The 20,157-nt window shown below is 45.9% G+C and overlaps 1 protein-coding gene across 8 annotated transcripts in view; it reads right to left on the bottom strand.

Moving 5' to 3' along the window:
* Window positions 1-20,157, bottom strand: part of Arhgap17 (Rho GTPase activating protein 17) — a 91,322-nt gene that overhangs the window by 11,008 nt on the left and 60,157 nt on the right. For 5 of the 8 annotated variants that reach the window (XR_008222804.1, XM_052760056.1, XM_052760054.1 and 2 more), the window contains 9 exons: window positions 18,804-18,931; window positions 17,263-17,374; window positions 16,417-16,498; window positions 14,236-14,316; window positions 11,535-11,648; window positions 7,986-8,077; window positions 6,641-6,797; window positions 4,896-5,129; window positions 2,134-2,303 (listed from right to left, as the gene is read on the bottom strand). Coding sequence is in view for 7 of the 8 variants with exons in the window: in XM_052760056.1 (XP_052616016.1) it covers window positions 2,134-2,303; window positions 4,896-5,129; window positions 6,641-6,797; window positions 7,986-8,077; window positions 11,535-11,648; window positions 14,236-14,316; window positions 16,417-16,498; window positions 17,263-17,374; window positions 18,804-18,931 (1,170 nt within the window). In the remaining variant the exon portion in view is untranslated. The remainder of the gene's footprint in view (window positions 1-2,133; window positions 2,304-4,895; window positions 5,130-6,640; window positions 6,798-7,985; window positions 8,078-11,534; window positions 11,649-14,235; window positions 14,317-16,416; window positions 16,499-17,262; window positions 17,375-18,803; window positions 18,932-20,157) is intronic. The other 3 variants (XM_052760060.1, XM_052760059.1, XM_052760057.1) reach the window with 2 other exon arrangements.

The raw sequence follows: 20,157 nt of genomic DNA, 5'->3' as shown, positions 1-20,157 counted from the left end.
GAGTCTGGCTCCCTGGCTCTCTTCTGAAGTCCCCTGCCCTTCTGCTTTGCACACGGCCCTCACCATAGGCTGAGCAGAGACTGGCACCATGTTATCCATGGATTTCCAGCCTCCAGGACTATAAACCCAAAGAAATCTTTTCTCTTTATAGGTCAGACAGTCTTAGTCTTAACACCCAGTTACCCTGGTGTTACCCAGTTACCCTGAGGTGTGACTTCTCTGCTGTATCATGCCTATATCCTCCTCATCCTTCCTACCTGAAGGTTTTCCAATGGTAAAGGACTATCTTTCCCTAGTATTAATTTCAGAGAGATGTTAAAAAAAAATACAAACTCAGAAACATACGCTTCACACAAGTGCCCCTTGCTATGATAAATTCACTGTTTCTTGTAATCAGAATTACAGGATACTGTGAGGTGAGGATCTTTCACACTCTAGTAAGTACTGCTTGGGAACAAAGGGCAACCTGGTCAACATGGAATTTAACTGGCTTGACCTGGAGTAAGAGGTCCCTGGTACATCTTTGTTGGAACACGTCCCTCTCTAGTCTATGGTTTCTCCACTTTAATACCACTAACAGAGAGGCTGCAAATTAGTTCAGAAGCCTGAACACTCTGGTTGCTCAGTAGCATCCCTGGCCTTTGTCCCCTAAATGGTTGTTACCTCTCTCCTTTTGTGACAACCAAAACCAGCTCCAGACATCAACAAAGGTTCAGAGTCAGGGACTGTGGTGTTTTGAATGAGAGAGGTTCCCACAGGCTCATGTGTTCAGAATGCTTAGTCACCAGTTAGTGGAACTGTTTGAAGAATTAGGAGGTGTGGCCTTGTTGGAGGAGGTTTGTCACTGGGGGTAGGTTTTGAGGTTTCAAAAACCAACCTCAGGCCCAGTGTCTCTCCATGTGTCTGCTGCCTGTAGATCAGGATGTAACGCTCTCAGCTACTGCTCCAGCACCAGGCCCGCCTGCTTCCTGCCATGATGATAATGGACTAACCCTCTAAAACTGTAAGCAAGCCCTCAGTTCAACGCTTTCTTCTCTAAGAATTGCCTTGACCACGGTGTCTCCTCACAGCAACAGAACAGTGACTAAGGTAGGGATAAAATTAGTCCCAGTTTTTCTAGACCTAGGAGGCACCCAGAGCCCAGACTACATGAGCTTACTGAGTGCCATCTCTGTGGCAGGCACACGAGGGGAGGATGCTGAGGGGCATGAGACAGCTAAGACCTGAGCTCACTAAGATCTCGGAGAGAGTGATAAACTAAACCAGATTTAAAGATTCAGGCTAAGACAAACGCTCAGTACCTAGGACAACACCTCAGGCAGGTTAAGCACTTGCTCTGCAAGTGCGAGGACCAGAGTCCACGTAAAGCCAGGCAACAGTAGCACACGCCTGTGATGCCGGCTCCACTGCAGGATGGGAGATGGAGACGAGAGAATCCCCACACGTTCCCATGCAGCTGGCCCAGTGTACACAGTGGAAAAACAGGAGACCCTGTCTCAAACAGGGGGAAGGCAAGGACCAACACCCAAGGCTGTCTTCTGACCTCCACATGTGCCCTGCGGCACGGGGCTCAGAGAGAACTGAAGAAGAAAAATGCTCCGGCCAAACAACAATAACAACAACAACAACAACATCCCCCAAACAGTGGCATGAGTGAACGACTTGTGCCTGTGCAGAGATGGATCTGGTGGCACAGCTTCTTTGTGTTTCAAAGCAATGGCCCTGGCTGCTGGGTTGAGGAGGGCAAAGGAGACAGGTAGGAACTGGTGAGATGATGTTACTCCAGAACCAGAAAACCCTGAGCCCTGAAGCTCTGGCTCACAAGGGTCAGTAGCAGAGAGGCTGCGGTAGTTCCCAAACACAGCACAGCTTGGGACACCAAATCCCGAGAAATCCAGGAGTGACTCTGCAGAGCCTTCTTTCTGCTGCTAAGCTTTATAGTTCCTGCTTTCTTTTCTCTATTTTTTTTTTCAGTTTCTTCCGATGTTTTTTCCTTTTAATGACTGATTTGCCTGCTTATTATTCGGTAACAGCCATGAAAAAGATTTCTAAGAGCTTTCATAACCGATTCTTTGGAGTACCTGCAGGAAGTTCTTACACCCTCCCCAAGTACAAGGAGTACAGGTCACTTACCTCGACGCAGAGTGTGAGGGCTGGGACCAGCTGCACTGTGAGGTGTGCCCACTGAGAGCTGATGGGAGCTGCCACCTGCCTGGGCCTGGCTTGGGCCTGTGGTCACTTGGTTGTTGTTTCTTCCTGGTGCAGGGACAGCTGCAGACACAGTGTCTTTGGGTTTTGGAGGACTGAGAGGGGTAAAGGTGAAGTTAAGATTTCAGGCATTCCCTGGTATAAACGCTAAGCATTCCATAAAATACAGTTGTTCCTTGGTATGGGATTTGGGGGTGGGAAGTTCCAGGACTTCTTATGGATACCAAAAGTCAAGGATGCTCAAGCCCTGTATGTAAAATGGCATTAGAACCTAACTGTCAACACCCTTCTGTATACATTAAGTCAACTCTCATAATAACCAATACAGTGGAGGAGCTATGGGAATGCTGGATACGGGTATAGTCTGGAGAATGGCAATCAAAAAGTGTGCAATGCAGTGGCTTGTTTTTTTTGTTTTGTTTTTAAGGGGTGTGTGTGTGTGTGTGTGTGTGTGTGTGTGTGTGTGTGTGTGCGCGCGCGTGCGCGCGCGCAGGTACTCATAGAAGCTAGAAGACTAGAGTTACAGGTGGTTGTAAGCCTGTGGGTGCTGGGAACTGAACTCTGGTCCTTTGGGAGGGCACCAAGTATTTCTAGCCACTGAGCCATCTCTCCAGCCCTAAAGAAACAGTTTTTAAAAATTCTCTGGACCACAGTCAGCTGGACCTGTGGATACCAGAACCCAGGGAGATGAGGGTTATTTGAAATTTAAATAGTTTGTATCGGGCTAGTGAGCTGATATTTACTCAGAGACAAGACATTTTGAGAGTCCCTGCAACAGACTCAGTTTCAGCTACTCTGCCACAGAAATGAAGGCTAGTCATTTCAGCGCATCCACAAGAAACCTCCAGTTCTGTTTTGCATGTACTTAAACTGGACATTATTTTAAGAAAACAAGGCTTGGAGATTTTTGCTAGCTACTGTACAAAACTAACAATGCAAAGTAACACTGATTAAGAAGGGCCTAGCTAGCATCAGTTATGTGGATCAAGGGAAGAGAAATTCTGAGACCTGCTTGATGACTCAGTCTAAAGCTGAGAGCAGCAGGGGACGAGCCGACTCAGGCTTCCTACTTCCTACTTCCTGGCTCACAACTTTCTATACCAAATATTACAATCATTCTGTCAAGTTCACCAAAGGGCAGGTGTGAAGTGTGCACAAAAATATCTCAAGCATTAACACAAAAGGGAGACTGATGGCTGACACTCCATCCCTCTTTCTGCAGCGAAGACTAACTACTTCCTTAAATAGTTAGCTTTGGTTATATAAACCGACTGTCACGAGGAAATGAAAATATGTGCATTTGCTTATACTCTCTTTCTCACATAAACAGAAAAATATTTACCGTAAAAACCAAGCCATGTATGGAAGAGTGGCCACTAACAGGCCAGCATGGCACCTAGAGCAATGCATACAACCTGGCCAAGGGCAAAGCTTCAGATCTCCTGACTGAAGATGAACTTCCCTAAATTACGGGGATCAAGGAGGACTCAGGAATGCACAACAGCACTGAGTCCAGCTATCAGAAGAGAAGAGAGTCCTGCCTTGTGCTTCTTTCTCTTTGGCATCTTTTGCCATACCATACGTCTTACTTCTGGTCAGTGCTCTGCCCTGAGTTACAGCCTCAGCCCTGAGTTTTAGTTTTTTACTTTGAGACAAGGTCTCACTGTTACCCAGACTGGCCCTGAACTTGTGAGCCTTCTGCTTCCCAAGTACCTTGGGATTATGGGCTGCACCACCAAGACCAGACAGAGTTCTATCTTGTTAACAACTTCACTTCCCTCAACCAAAAAGATGCAATGAGAGTTCTCCAAGGACAATCCATCTGAGTATGGTAAACTATGCATGGGTAAACAGGTTTTGTTTTGTGCACATTAACTTTATCTCGTATATGATCATATGGCACTGTGTGGCTGGCCGAAGAGGATTAAAACAATGACAATTAAAACTTAAGCACTCTCTGGTACGGCTCATCTTCTACAGCGCCATGAGTTCTGAATGAGAGAAAACTGTGGCCGCTGCCTGATCAGCACAGAGAACCGAACACCAACAGAATGAAAATCTCCAATCTGAAGGCATCTTCTCTTGAAGGTGACTCCCAGTGGCTTGTCAAAAGTTCAAGTGACGGAACAGGCCTTTTAAGAAAACACGCCACCTTATTTTCTTCCTTGAACCCATGTGTCAGCTCCCCATAAAACTGAAAGCCCTGAGTGGTGGAGGGACACTTAGTCACCCAGTGTGCTGGTGGCCTGGTGCAACAGCAGCCACTGGTGAAACTGCGCAACTGAATGTAATTACTGAATGAGTGAATGGATGACAAATGCCAAGAAACTGTGACTCGGCTAGCTCACTGCTTTCAAATGCTTCCTAGCTAGCACATGGAACGACAAGAGGCAAAGGGGAGGTGGACACTGACAGTTACACACCGAATAGGCTGAGCACACCGTTAGACACCGGTTAGTCTCTACTTTCCAGCATCAAAGCACACACACAAGTGTTGCTTCTTCTGAAAACAGAAAAGCAAACAAGCAATCTGCAGTCTTTTCTCTCCCCTAACCAATGGTGTGAAAGCAAATCTGACTCACTCTCTGCCACCACATTCTTTGGGCATGGCTACCATGCCAAAGATTGCCACCTGGAAGAAGGTAGGGGCATCTGGCCTTGACTGCCAGCAGAAGTGGGCTCCTTACCTGCTGTCACCTGGGCTCAGCCCCTGCTCCAATATGCCCGCAGAAGAGGGGACAGGCCCACCCCCTGAGCTGCTGTCAGCCCTAGAGCTCTGAGAAGGAGGCTCTGGGCCTGCTGGAGCCAAGGCGTTGCCATCTGTGGGCGGGAGTGGCGGCTGGAAAGCAGGGGACGCGTGCTTTCTATTTAGAGTGCCACCCCGCCGGTGGGCCTGGAAGTCCATAAGCTTCACACCAAAGCTACACAGAGAGAAGAAACAGTCAACACACCACGCAAGCCAACTAAAGAGACGGAAGCCCTCTAGTCCTCACAGGTTAAAACCACAAACGGGACAGCCACCCACGTTGCCCAGCATGCAGTTAAGTGGCAAGGTTGTGTCAGTGGTCATCCCAGTTACCAAAGCGAGCGCTCAGATCTAGTTTTAAACCTTAGCAAAGCCAACACCTCACACTCATCAGGTTGGTGTGTGTAGCTGAAAGCGAACAGGCAGGCCTCATGTTGAGTGACATGATGTTCTGTGTCGATTGCCCTAGTACCTGATTCCCATCTCAAACCTGTGTGTGGGAAGGAGGTGGAAACCAAGCCCAGAAGCATACCAGTGCTGGCAAGATCACACCGCACTGCCTCTCAACTTGCATGGAATATAGAAACATTTGTGTGTGCACATGAGGACACAGCTGAGAGTTACATACGGCTGGAAAAAAGAGTTGCTTTTGGGAGGGTGGCACCTGGAGGACGGGGCGGAAGGAAGACACTCTTCATCAAGACCATTTCTGCATGGACTTACTTCAGAACCTTTTTTCTTTTTTAATTAAGTCTGGAACATTAAGATACTGGACTCCATTAATTTACTGGGGAATATGCAGAGAAGACAGCTGAGAATTGTGTGTCATGGGCTAGTGAGACTTGTAATACCATATGTTATAACTTAAATTCAAAGGACTAACTCTTCTAATAGGCCATCAGGGAAGAATGGTAAGGACCTGGATGATGCTCAGGTATCAGAACTCAATGATAAAGGATGACGGTGTATTTCAGAGGGAGAGACTAGAGAAGTAAAGCTGAACAAGAGAAGCCCACTGTGAGACTGAGCCTGCCAACTCTGCCATGTGTATGAGGACAGCATGTTGTTTCACACAGCTCTTATGTGGAGCTACTCTAAGTTGCCTCACACAGGGATACGTTGCCCTCTAAAGGTAAGAATTATACATGGCCTAAATTAGCACTGAACATCTCATAAATTGCCCATAGACAATAGGATGGAAACATGCTGCCTCTAAGTTGAAAACATACATTTCCCCCTCCAGAACTGTCAAATTCTGGGGCTTCTTCACCTAAATGTTGGATTCAGCAGTTAGCAAATGTAGTAAGGCCAAGTAATGCCAAAAATACGTTTCTTCACAGCTCACTGGGAAATGTGGTTGTCCTTATATGATCCTCAGCCCAAATCCACGTGCTAATTATGTGTCTTTTCTTGTTTCCTAACGCTCAGCCATTTAGGTGAATTTAGTATGTGTGAGCCATCCTACTGCGGGGCACATAAGCGTGTCAAGTAAAGCCTGATGCACAGGCTTGGATGCTAACAGACTCTTTATCCCCACCCCCACCACACACACACTTTGTGGTCAGAGACTGACAGTCTGGTTTCTGAATGATCTAGACTCTGTGAGGCAGGATGACACAGGGGCCATTAAGCCAGTACCAGATCCATGGTCTACGACTTCTGTGGAAGTAACCGTTCTACACATACCTCTCCTTCTTGACTAAGTCCCCTTCCATCACCGCCATGCTGGCAGGTCGCTTCCTCTCCAGAGTCCCCGAGTCAGAGTCATTTCCAGTGTGGGTTGAGTGATTAGAATTTGGGGTAGCAAGAGGAACAAATGCTTCTGATACATTGAATTCTATCTCTGTCATAACAGAAATAAATAAATGTGAGACTGGTACACAAGGGGAGCTCTCCAATACTCCAGTGGAAAGACAGCCTCCATATTCCACAAGGGCAGCTCAAGCACTTTCATCTGAAGAACGGATCCTGTGACCCCAGTGGGAGGCAAGCCAAAAAAGGCCAGATGAACACACAGCTCTACTGCTCTTAAGAGAAATCTAAGACTTGAGAAAGGGACAAGGAGCATGGAGAACTTACTGAATCATTTAAAAAGTGATGGAAATCAAAGTCTTGATATAAAATAGAGATGAAAAGCATTATCAAAGGCTCACTGCCTATAGCAATTTTTTTTCTTTTTTGCAAGAATCATTTTCTTGAAGGAAATCCCAGGCAGCACATCAATCTTCAGTCTCCTACCCATCTTCACTAAGCAACAGCAACAAACGATTCTCAGAACAGGAAGACAGAAGAGAAGAACTGAGCCCAGCCTGGCCTGTGTCCCAGCTCACACTGCAGTGGACTGGGCAGTTGGGCTGCACTGAGAAAAGCAGGGCTGGGACATGTGGACTCAACACACGTGCAACCAGTTCCTGAAGAGGAAGCCATGAGAACCTCTGTGGATCCAGGAGCGCAACAAGAGAAACTGGAAATTCCACCAGCTACAGAACGAAGCCCTGACTCTCTGACTGCACAAACCAGCTCCGACCAGCCCGAGCCTTGCCTGCTTGAGTTTGTGTCTTTGCATAAAGCAAACAATGCTGCAGATAGTCAGGAAGAAAGCCCACTGAGGCAGGGCCTCTGTGCGGTCCGCGTCACTCCTGAACACAGATCCTGGCTCCCTCTTCTCAGCATCCGAGTTTGTCAAACCTTTCTCTCTCCAATACCCTAATTTACTACGTTATAAGTTTATTTGATCCGTTTGTGTGGCTGCCTTCTCAGGGAAGCCAAGTTCCTTCAGAGAACACAGTATACAATCATAGCAACTAGTAAGCATTCAATATATACTGTCTGAATATAGTGAAACTAAGGGAAATGGAAAAGAATATAATTATCATTATATCAAAATATAAATGCACATGAATGAAATCTAAAGGGAAGTATGAGAAAATGAAACCAATACATAATCATCAACATGTTTTCTTCTTTTTAAAAATGTGGTACACTACTGTCACATAGCTTCAGCAACCCATGAGACTGGCACCATGATTACCTCCAGGGAAGAACCAATCTGCATGCTGGATGATAGGTTCAATTACCGCGACCACGTGGACGGATGTGGCAGCTGCTATTTCAGCCAGTGTTCTGCAAGAAGTTCACACAATTAAAATGTTCCACCTTGACAGTCTCACATTTCTGTAAACTGCCAGGGATCTCAAAAATTGCTGGCAGATAAAATATTTACATACAGACACACAATTTAAACCCATAGGTCCTATGAGTATGCCTGGAATGGCCCAAGAAGAAAATTTACCTAACTACTATCAATCCTTCCCCAGCAGATTGTGATAACCATCATGTCTGATGCCTGGGCACCTGGGCACCAACACAAAGATGGGCTTCAAGTTGATTGGAATAGGGCTTGCATTTCCACACTGTATCAGCAGCACAGTTGGTAGGCAGACCCAAGATCACCCCAAACTATTGCTGCCCATGATGTCACCAAGTGTATGGATTTTAAGTATCCTCAAAATCCCTGCCTTCCCATGGCAGGGTGACATACATACATACATACATACATACATACACACACACACACACACACACACACACACACACACACACACACACACACATATATATGCTCTGGTTCCAAGGTGACAGACAGTCCAGAAGCTGAAAGGGTTTGCTACCAGGGCTTCAGAAAAAAAAAAAAAAAAACAATCACTATTACTGCCATCAAACTCACCACCGAGCCACCAAATCGAACAGCTTGCAATGTGCCGGATGGTTACTATGCACCCACAAAGCTTTAGGTTCTCAACAGACCTAAACTGATTTTCACATGTTAAGTTGTAGTTTAGACATGAAGTGTCCCCAAGTGTTTAAGGGCTGGTTCCCAAGTAGTGGATCCAATCTTAGAGAGGGACTAGAAAATAAGGGCTCTGATCTAATCAATGGATTCATAATTTGATGGTATCATTAGGAGTTGGGGCATGGCGGAAGTTGGTCACTGGAGTGTATGCGTCATGAGTTACTATCTTCTGAGCCAAGCAACATCTTGAGGAGTTCAGCTGCTCCCCTACCTCCACCCTGGCAAAAGATCAACCTAACTGGGTGTGTTGATGATGTCTACCCCTGCACAGAGGGGTAGATCAAGGCATGAGACACTCACCTGAGTATCCCGCTGCTCCTGACCCACCTGGGTCTACCTGAAGTGGCCTGGAGTGGGGGTGGGGGATGGAGTATATATAGGCTGAAGATGAGCACTGGAGCTCCAACTATGCGGCTATGGCAGGAGCCCTCATTTCTGAAGGGTAAGGCTTTCCAGGTGCAGCAGAGTGGGGGGAAGTGCCCACACCCCTACAAGTAACCCCCACTGTAGCATGAATCTTAAAGACTCTTATTAATAAAATCAAACCTGAGAGTCAGGTATGAGGGTGAATGCTGGAAGATCAGAGAAGAACAGGCCACAGCCACCTCACCTCACCAATTCCTCAGCTGATCCTGTTTCCTCAGACTGGAAGCCTCTGAGTCCTCATCCAGAATGGGTCTCAGCTGAACTGATGCTCAAAAGCCTAAAAGCTTAACCAGCTAGTTCCTGGTTTTCACGCCTTATATACCTTTCTGCTTTCTGCCATCACTTCCTGGGATTAAAGGCTCACTTCGTGGGATTAAAGGCGTGACTCACCATGCCTGGCTGTTTCCAGTGTGGCTTTAAACTCACAGAGATCCGGATGGATCTCTGCTTCCCAAGTGATAGGATTAAAGGCGTGTGTGCCACCATTTTTTTGGCCTCTATATCTAGTGGCTGTTCTGTTCTCTGACCCCAGATAAGTTTATTAGGGTGCACAGTATTTTGGGGAACACAGTATCACCACACCCCACCTAGGCTCTGTAAGGAAGAAAATAACTCATTGGTTCCCCAGAGTGAATTGTGGCAGAGTCATGCCTCAGTTTGTTGCTGGGACCTTGGGAGAAGGGACAGACACTGCTTTACACCTCTGGGAAGGAATTTTACCAACAGTGCCTTTAAAGATTTCTGGCCCTTCCCTCTCTGGTTTGAGCTCTGCTTCCTGGCCAGTACAAAGTAGGCATACTTTCTGCCACACATTCCTGCTGCCATGAGGGTCTGCCTTATTAGAGGCTCACAGCCACGGAGCCAGCTGATACCTCTGAGACCGTGAGCCTAAACAAATCCTTCCTACTGGATTCCTAGGATCCTTGATTCTCAGGTCTGACTGCCTCAAACCAACCTCTCCTGTCTTAATGTCATTTTGACCTTGGTCCCCATCAGACATTATTATGTATTTTCTAACCAAGCAAAACATACAGATCCTTTTGAATTCCAGCATAATGCAAGCTCTGCTGGCAAATTACCCTTCTACCCTTCCTCATGTGAGGATTCCGATCAGACTTCATGCTGAAGTGCCACACCGGACTGGGGGAAGTGTCCACGTGTGTTCTATTCCAACAATTCTTTTTAAAGAAAACTGCTGATTATTCACAAAGCTTTCTTTCAGGCCTTTTGCAGATTTTTGGAGCATCTCCTTCCTAGCTTTTGTCTATGGTGTTTCCTGACAAGTTTCTGGGTGTTAGAGAGCTGTGTCTATTACTGTTAAATGTACTGATTTTTAACCAGCTGAGCCACACTGCTTTTTGAAGTTTGACATTCTTGTCCCCGGAGTTAAACATTTACATCACTTTCTATGATGGTGTCTTTGGTCAGGGTTTATTTGCCATATGATCTATGCAGTTATCCTGTCTTCCTATTTATGCATAATTTTGTTTTATTACCCTCTATGCTTACAACTATTTTTTGAAACCAGACTGGGCACACTGAGCAAGTGAATGACTGATTTGAATTATGTCTTTGCAAAGTTGGCCAGCAGCAATGAGGCAGTGAGAGGTAAGGATACAGACCCTGTGACTAGCGTTTGGACCCCACCACTGCCCTGCCCTACAGCCCTACAGTAACAGGCACATTACTGGTTCTTTTCAGACTCAGCATCCTCATCGACGGATCTGAGAACAGCATTTACTGCAAAAGATAATGTGTGAGGATAGAGACCATGCTCAGATGATGACTGCTCTCCAGTTGATCCCTTGTGCCCACCTCTTCTACTTAACCCACACTGATCAATGCCAGCCAAAGCTTCCTAAATGCAACCCTGTGAAGTCACTCTGCTTAGGGCTGTATCAGTTACTTTTACACTGCTAGGACAAAAAGACTTAAGGAAGCAGAGGTTTGTCTTGGCTCATGGTTTCCATCATACCAAGGTGAAAGAACTATGGCAGCAGAATTGTTTTGCGGAAGATGTTCACATGGAGGTGATTAAGCAGGCTCCTAGGAACCAGGGGCCAGGCGTTACCTTCAAAGGCAACCCCTAGAGACCTACCTGCACCAGCCAGGCCCCATTTCTCAATAGCTCTACAACCCCATAAACAATGCCATGAGCTGGGAAACAAATGTTTAAAACATGAGCCCATGAGGGACTGAAGTCACCTGCAGTCCGAGATCGTGTCTCCTGAATGCCATCACTCCCCATGCTAATTGCCAGGAAGAAGAAACTTAAGCATGAGGTAGAGAAGAATCACTTACCCTTCTTGTTTGGCCCACAACAGGTTAGGGCCCAGCACAATGGCAATGTTGCTAGGAGTCATTTTATTTACATCACTGGTCTGGGCAAGCTTTGCAAGGAACTTGATTAAATACCTAGGAGACAAACAGAAGAGCAGGCGCATTGTCGGACACTGCGAGTGTCCCTGCCCTGCTGTGTGCCTGGCACAGACGACTCAGGCCCTTACTACAGGCTGCTGCCGACCTGGGGCCTGGCTCACGGATGGTGCTGCTCACACTTCTTGTGAACTTTATTTTTTATTTATTTATTTTTTTTTTTTGGGTTTTTCGAGACAGGGTTTCTCTGTGTAGCTTTGCGCCTTTCCTGGAACTCGCTTTGGAGACCAGGCTGGCCTCGAACTCACAGAGATCCGCCTGCCTCTGCCTCCCAAGTGCTGGGATTAAAGGCGTGCGCCACCACCGCCCGGCTCTTGTGAACTTTATTATAGACAGATTACTGAAGGCTTGGAAGGAGAAAACAGGTCCAACACCATCACACTGATTTCACCATATCTATTTCTAATTTAATTTTCCTTTATAATCTATTTCCTTTACTCCTACATTAATTACACTGTGATTAATAGTGGGCTTAATATATATTTAATAAAAATTGTTTTTAAAAAAATGAAACTATAGTTGAAAACCCTCATTTTAATTATGAAAATATCCAATTTACTACATAGACATATGCTGTTATACGTTTAGTATAAAAATGAAACAGTATGAACAAACCAGGTATCTATTAACAAGGAACAGGTTAGGTAAAGTGTAGCTATGTTGATCTACAGTAATGTCCTATACATACAACCACAAAAATCATGTAGTGATACCGAAAAATCTACAAGATGTATTAAACGAAGATATGGAGCAAAGCAGGCAAAGGAGAGATGGCATGCACAATGTATCCTATCCTCCAGGCTAAAAAAAGGAGGTTCAGGGGAAGAGGGAGGCGGGACATGGTGAGTACAGCCACAATGCATTGTATACATTAATGAAATTCTCAAATAAGAAAATGTTATTTTTAAAAAAGTGGGCAATGAAAGAAAAAATATGCATTATGAATGTACTTGCACATGGGCACACACACACATGCACACAGAGGCTCTTGTAGAGTGGACAGATACTGAAGAAATTGTAGATTCTGTATCTCAGAAGAACTAGGTGGCTAGGGACAAGAGATTTTTCAATGTAAATCTTTTTAACTTGGAATCATAAGAATGTCCTTAATTATTATATAAAAAAATAACAACAAACAAAGAAAAAAACCCACAATTAGTAAAAGTTACAGAGAAAAAGAAATAATCCAAAAGGTCAAACCCCAACACACTAAGGACTGTAACTGAGTTCCCACATCACCCCGAGGAGATTCCCATTGTCTGCCATTTCTGAGCCAAGTCTGTTACACTTTATCAACAAGGGACGTTACAGATACCACCAGCTCACAAGGCAAGCCAACCCTTCAGATGTGGACAGGGAATATCAGATGCAGCTGAGACAAAGACCAAGATCAAGCTTAAGTCAGGTAACATTTCACACAAATCACCTGCAAAATGGATTTTAAACAAATCTCTTAAGAAAAAAAAACGTCTGATTTGAAAGGTGTGTTTTTAAGTTTTAATAACATTTATTCCTGTGTATTAGAGGAAGAGGAGTGGGAGAGTGAGAGAGGACAAAAGGACACATCTTGCGGGAGTCAGTTCTCTCCCTCTTTCTTGTGGGTTTCAGGAACTCAGCCTGTCAGGCCCAGCAGCAAGGGTCTTTACCCACGGAGCCATCTTGCTGGACCCTTTGCTTGGTTTTAACAGACAATTAATTCCCTGGCGCTCCCTTTCCTCTACACCTCTGCCGAGCTATAGAAGTCCAAGGGAAAACTGCAGTCCCAGAAGTTTATCATGGGAAGTTTTCTTAGAGACATCATTTACTAGCATAATGAAATGTACTCTCCACTGTACAGTGACTTGAGCACTACTTCCTATGAAAGGGCACAGAAACAGTAACTACTGAGTAACCGTGCATTCACATAGGGCAGCTCGGACTGCAAACACAACGTACAGCTACGGAAGCTGCTTACAGCAATGCCTCTGCTAACAGCTGCAGTGTCCACACCATCAGACCACCTGCATATCAACATCACCCAAATGCTAGTGCACAGCAGCGCATGCACACCCACCCCATCCCAGCAGCTCTGTATTACTCTGCAAAGCCTTCTGAATGTGCCAAGCACGCTTGAGGTAGGGTCACCTCGGAAGAAACATATCCACTCCAGCGTCACTGAAGCTTCCTTTACAGAATCATATACACTCTGATGGCTAGTTTGATGTCAACCTGACACACCTGGGAAGAGGTAAGGCTGAGGAAAAGCGTCTAGCGGACTGGCCTGTGGGCATGTCTCCGGTGCTTTTTCTTGATTAATGACTGATGTAGGAGGCCCAGCCTACTGCAGATAGTGCCATCCTTGGGCAGGTTGGCCCAGGCTGTGATAGCTAAGTAGTAAGGCTGGAGTAAGCATAAAACAGTGTCTCCCACAGTCTCTCCTTCAGTTTGTGCCTCCGAGTTCCTGCCCTGCATCCTGCCTTGGCTTCCCTCAATGATGGATTGTAACCTTAAAGACAAACCCCTTCCCACCCCAAGTAGCTTTTGATTACGATGTTTATCACAGCAACAGAATATATCATACACATACCTAAAGTTAACAAAATTTTGTGGTGGCAACTTCTGACATGTTGTCCATAAATATTGAAGTTTTTTGTCTTGATCCTGCACACTAGGAAAGAAATATACACAAGAATTTATAAATGCACACATTATTAGTACCCATATTAATGTGTTATTATAACTCAGATTTGAAATGTCTCTTAGAGGTACCTGTGCTAAAGGCTTGGTTGTCAGTCTGTGGTGCTAGCAGGAGATGTTGGTACCTTCCTGAAGTAGAGTGCAGTTGGAAGACTTGGATCCTGGAGGAAGGTGTTAGGACCCAGTCCCCACCTGCTCTCTACTTCCCAGCATGAAGCGAACATGCTTCTACCACTAGAACGTATGGCGTAGCCATAAGCCTGAAAGCAACAGGAACTGAACCTTGGAACCCAAGAACCACAGCAAACCTGCCCTCCTTTAGGCTGATTATGCCACGTATTTCTTATAGCAGAAAGCTAATGCATGTTCTTTATCAAGTGAAGCTTGTCTGCAAGATAGCAATGATCTGGGAAATGAGCAGATCTGGAGTCTAATCCCAGTTCCATGCTATTTGACTGGGAGCAGGTACTTCATCTCACCAAGCTTTGCAGGACAGGGAAGAATGCTGATTCTGTTGAATGACCTCAAGGCTAGAGGCAAATCCTGTGAAATCACCATGCCCCAGGCTTGGCACAAGCAGATGCCACTGAAATTCTGTCTAGGCATGTTTATGTTAATTAGCAGCATTATGAAGCCTAGCTTTCCTTAACATAAAGGCAGCCTGGCCACAGATCAACTCCCAAGCTCCCAGGAGCCCAGACCTCAGGTCTCTCTTGCTGTCAACTCTGCTCCAAAGCTCCAGGCTGGGGCTAATTCCCATGTGGAGCAGGTATAAGAGTTCTGGCTCCACACAACTTTGATGGACAAACTTCCATAAACACGAGACAGGAAGGAAAGAACCCACAGAGCAACCACTCCGTCCTCTAGAAAGAGTGTAGCAGGTGCCCATGATGCTGATGAGTTCCAGAACAGGGAGTCACCTGATTACACTGGAGAGGCCAGGCACCAAGTCAACAGGATGGCTTTTTTCAACTACAGTATCTATGTGCAGCAGACAGACACCTCCTCCTAAGGAAGAACTTTAGAGTCTAGGAACCTAGGAGAGTTGAGGTGGAGACTACCTGATATAAGAAACCCCATTCATGTGACTGCTGATTCATTTAACTCAGTCCCAAGACAGACTAAGAGCTTGTCCTTGAACTTAAAACCTCATGGTCTATCAGGGAGAAAGTGTCTTGGTCCACAGTGATTGCAGATTCCTGAGAAGCCACACAGCTTCACCACAAATGGCTCTATCTACTCTATCTATGGTCAGTTCAGTAGGAAAGTGACAGGGTGAGCCAAGGGGGAGGGGCAGGAGTGGAGGTGAGACCAGTTCTTCCTTCCTCAGACTGAAAAATTAGGCAATTAAGAGAGGAAGTGAAAGGTAACAAGGAGATCACCTGGCTGGCCAAGACGCTGAGAGCATTTGACCTGGCTGGCCAAGACGCTGAGAGCATTTGAAATACACTGTCCTGTTACGAGGCGGGTTGAAGCTGAGGGTGGAGGACAAAATCATAGAATGGGTGGAGCCTTTGGGCAGATAGGTCTCCATCTTGGATGCCAGCCCTGACAATTTCTTGGCCCAGCTCCTTCCGAAGCCCCAGTTTCTCTATCTATACAATGAAGATAACATGTGCCTATTTTGGATGCTTGATGCTTATTAAGAATGGCAGGAGGGAGTGGGGCAAAGCTTAGCACGCAGTGGACACTGTTTTACTGCAAGTTACTACTGCAAGTAAGGCTCCCATTCCATTGCTGATCCACTGAGCCTGCAAACAGCCAGGAGCACAGACAGCTGCCCTCTAATGCATGACCCCAGTTGCAGAACTGCTTTCACTATAAAGGGGTTTGAGATCAGCAGTTCATTAATGTGGGTGAAGCCATACCAGTTCGAACAAAAGCATAATCCAGGAGCTTTTTATCCTAGCAATACTGAGTGTGTTCACTCTGGATGCAGGCAGAACAGGGACACATCCTTATGCATGCTATTTCAGTATCCCATGATTCCTAGAATACAAGGACTTACAAATGGGGCACAGTGGTTCATCGCTGCTTTGAACTTTCCAAACTCTGAACACTCTAAACTTACCTTGCAACTTGTGTCCATTCTTCATACAGACTGAAAGTCATCAAGGGCTCAGGCAATTCCCGCAAATAGGACTTCAAAGCACCTGAAACCATGAACACATCCTGAGTATGCAGTGGGGGCCAAAGCTGCGGCGCTCTGCAAACGAAAGTACCTCACGTACAGTCTTCCAAGCTGCACAAAACAAATCATAATTTGGCAGCAGGGCTTAGAGAATGAAACCTTGCAAAAGAAATTCAGTTCCTTGCAAAAATACACCAAGAGAGCAATGGAAAATAAAATTCGCTTTAAGGTAATTCTATTAACATACAAAATTTCTCCAGGCAAACGTAGGTCATGAGTGTGACAGGAAGGAAGAAATACATCTTCAAAATAAATACAAGCTACATCTGAGCACACTGTCTCAACCGAAAAGAAATTTACTCTGGCCATGCAAAGCAGTGCTGGCCTCGTGGGTAGAAGATAAGAAAGAGACTCGACCACATAAAAGAAAGACAATCCCTGGCATTCCAAGAAGATAGTCACAGCTATCTTCTTCACCTTTGCTTAGTAATAGGGAGTGAGGGGGAGAAGAGAACCCAGAAAGAAGCGAAAAGGCGTACATGGGTCTCCATTACATTTTCCTGTGGCTTGCAGCGCGCGCGCGCGCGCGCGCGCGCGCACACACACACACACACACACACACACACACACACACACACACACGGTGCATGTTACGAGATTTCATGGGGGGTCCTTTCATTTGACCAATCACTCCTCAAACGACAACTGTTCTTTCAGCTCGTGAGCTCACTAGGATTTGCTCACCACTGAGGACATCTGGGTTTGCAGACAGTCCTTGGAGCTCACCTGCTACAGCATGAGGATCTGAATAGAATTCATCCAGGTGAGATGTGGAGCAGTCCAGAGCAGCTTTCAACTTCTTTAATTTGGAGGCTCCAGCCCCAATCCGAAAAAGGCCCTAAAGACAATAAAAAGCCAGCAGCATCAAGTCAGAGCTGAGTCTCACCCTGGGGAACTTCAGCTTGCTTATGAGAGCAGCCACACTCCCCATCTTACAACACCATTCCAAGGAATGAAGAGCGCTGTGTGTGCCTAGTGTATGGTGACAGGCAGAACATAGACCTTCTTAATGCTAGTTCTTGATCTATGGAAAAGCTTTTCTATTTTCACAGTACTGACTACTGACTACTACATATCTTATAAATTTAGTTTTTAGTTATTTTTTTAAATGACATCAGTGAAAACAGACCAGACTGCATGTAACTTTCACTGACCTAATTGTGACTTTTTTTTTTTTTTTTTTTTTTTTTTAAAGAAAAACACATAAAGAACCAACCAAGACAGGTAGGTGTATAATGGATAGTGGACCAGGATTTAAGAGACTTGGACTTAAGCAATACGTCAGCAGGCTTCTCAACACTTTATACACCCAGTGATTCTTCACTGGGAATGAGCAGGTAGTGGTGGTAGGTGTTGATGACAATCAAAAGTGTCGTCACTCTCCTGGAGAGCAAAAGCAGGCCCCTTTGAGAAGCATGGACTGGGGCTTTTCAAAGTTGATGTTAGGTACCAGAAGCCATCATGAGAGCTTCCAGGACGGTCTTGATTTGGGCCAGATTAGACACCAAGGTTTTATCTGTGAAAAATCACTGTGTTGTTCATCTACAGAGCCTCTGTTCTTCTGTATGCATGTGAGACTTCAACAAAAGATTCTTTTTTTTAAAGACAGGGTTTCTCTGTGTAGCCCTGGCTACCTGGAACTCACTCTATAAGAGACCAGGCTGGCCTCGAACTCAGAGATCTACCTGCCTCTGCCTCCCAAGTGCTGGTATTAAAGGTGTGCACCACCACCACCTGATTAACAAAAGATCCTTTAAAGGACAAAGAATTTTGCATTTTAAATCTAGCTCTGCCCTGGCATGAACTCCTTGCATGCTTCCCTCTATGTAAGAGGAGAAACAAGAGCTGCCCTGCTTGGTTCATGCCAGTATTTCTGGTATGGATCACATAAAATACAATACATAATATACCCTTTAGAACCACAGCACACACGAATGCAAGACTGTCATAAACAAGGTCACGGATGTTCTCAGCCACCAGAGCATTGTCCCAAATCATAAGCAGAGATGGAAAGGAAAGAGGCAGGATGGTGAAAGGTCAGAGTGCACGGCAAGCAGAACAAGTGCACCTGTTCTGGGAGCCCCACTTCATTTACTAAATAAGGGTCCCGGGACTCACTGGGAAATATGGATCATGGGGACAAAGGTTTGAAAGCCAATGGTCTATACCTCCACAGTGGCTATAGAATAAAAGTGTGTGTGTATCAGGGGTGATCTGGACAGAAGAGGGTCAAATGATTTGGCAGGTGGGACCTGGGTGCCCCTCACCTCCTCCTTCATGCCAGTCTCCAGCAACAACATGACGCAGGCCTCAATAGGGAGAGCAATCTCACGCCCACTCCTCTTCAGGTGTTCCTCCAGGGGTGTCCCGAAGGCTGGTTTCTCTGCCCACTTATCTAGAGCAGGAAATAGTTGGTAAGACCTCTGGCCACCTCATGAATCTCTGGGGATTTTCCTTCCATGGCACCAAAGGGCTCCCTTGTAGACTGGTGGCTGGGGCTTGGGGAGAGGAGAAACACCCAGAAATTGCGAAGCTTTTGTCATTTACCAACTATGGGAGCACAGACCATGTGTCAGGCTGGGACAATCACTGGGGGACAGAGGCTCCTAGCATGCCCTATGGCATGACTTGTCTAGGGGAGATACTGATGGTGGCCTTGGACCTGCACCACGTACCATCAATACATGTGGAGCCAGAGGCCTTGCATTACAATGCAGGCTACATCTGAGCACACTGTCTTTACTGAAAAGAAATTTACTCTAGCTATGCACAGCAGTGCTGGCCTCGTGGGTAGAGAACAAGAAAGAAACTCCATCATGTGAAAGGATAACCCTTAGCATTCCCAAGAGGGGTGCCATGTTTATCAGACAAGACCAAAAAAGGTCAAGATGAACTCAAAGTAGGTAACACGCTGTGACATGCAGTACTCTCCACCAATCCCATCAAGTTTCAAAATCTCTGAGAAGAAAAACTTTGGTGTATGTGGTTCCCAAGCAGCTTGGGCTGAAGGTTGTGCTGATGGTGGCAACAGTATTTTATGACTTTTGGGTCACAGGCCTTACTTCAGACATTACAGATCAGAGGCAGCTCCGCGGAAACATGCACAATGAAGCAGTCATAGAAGAATTTGGAACATGGACGTGCTGATTTAGAGTATGAGGTGCTTGGCTGGCCTGGCCCACCGTGGGCACTGCAGAGATCTAGTGCTGCCTGGAAAGCACACAGACACCAAAGAAAGAACCAACATATGATCCTGTGAGCTAAGGAAGAGTACACATTCCTCCCAGCCTCTGCTGCATGCCTTCCCATCACCACCCTGCCACCGGAGGGCCGGATCTGGACAGGACTGTCCAGTGACTTTTCCCTCACCTCCATGCATGGGACGGGGCCCCTTACACCCTTGTAGAGAGGAAGGGAGAAAAACAAAATGCCACGGATGCACAGGCCTAAAAAATGTTTAAAAGTTTAAAATGACAGCAAGAAGAAGTGAAGAAAGATGAGAGAAAGGGATGGAGACAGAAGGCAGTGGATAAAAACACAGACCAAAGTATAGGCCACTCTCAGCGTCTCGCTTTTCGCCAGGTCCTAGTCCTGGCCCAGGGAACTTTCTAACAGAAAAAG

The sequence above is a fragment of the Peromyscus californicus genome, unplaced genomic scaffold, assembly GCF_007827085.1.
Source record: "Peromyscus californicus insignis strain IS unplaced genomic scaffold, ASM782708v3 Scaffold_4__1_contigs__length_199733344, whole genome shotgun sequence".
NCBI lineage: Eukaryota > Metazoa > Chordata > Mammalia > Rodentia > Cricetidae > Peromyscus > Peromyscus californicus.
Note: the sequence above shows the minus strand (reverse complement) of the source record. Positions and strands in the feature narration are given on the sequence as shown.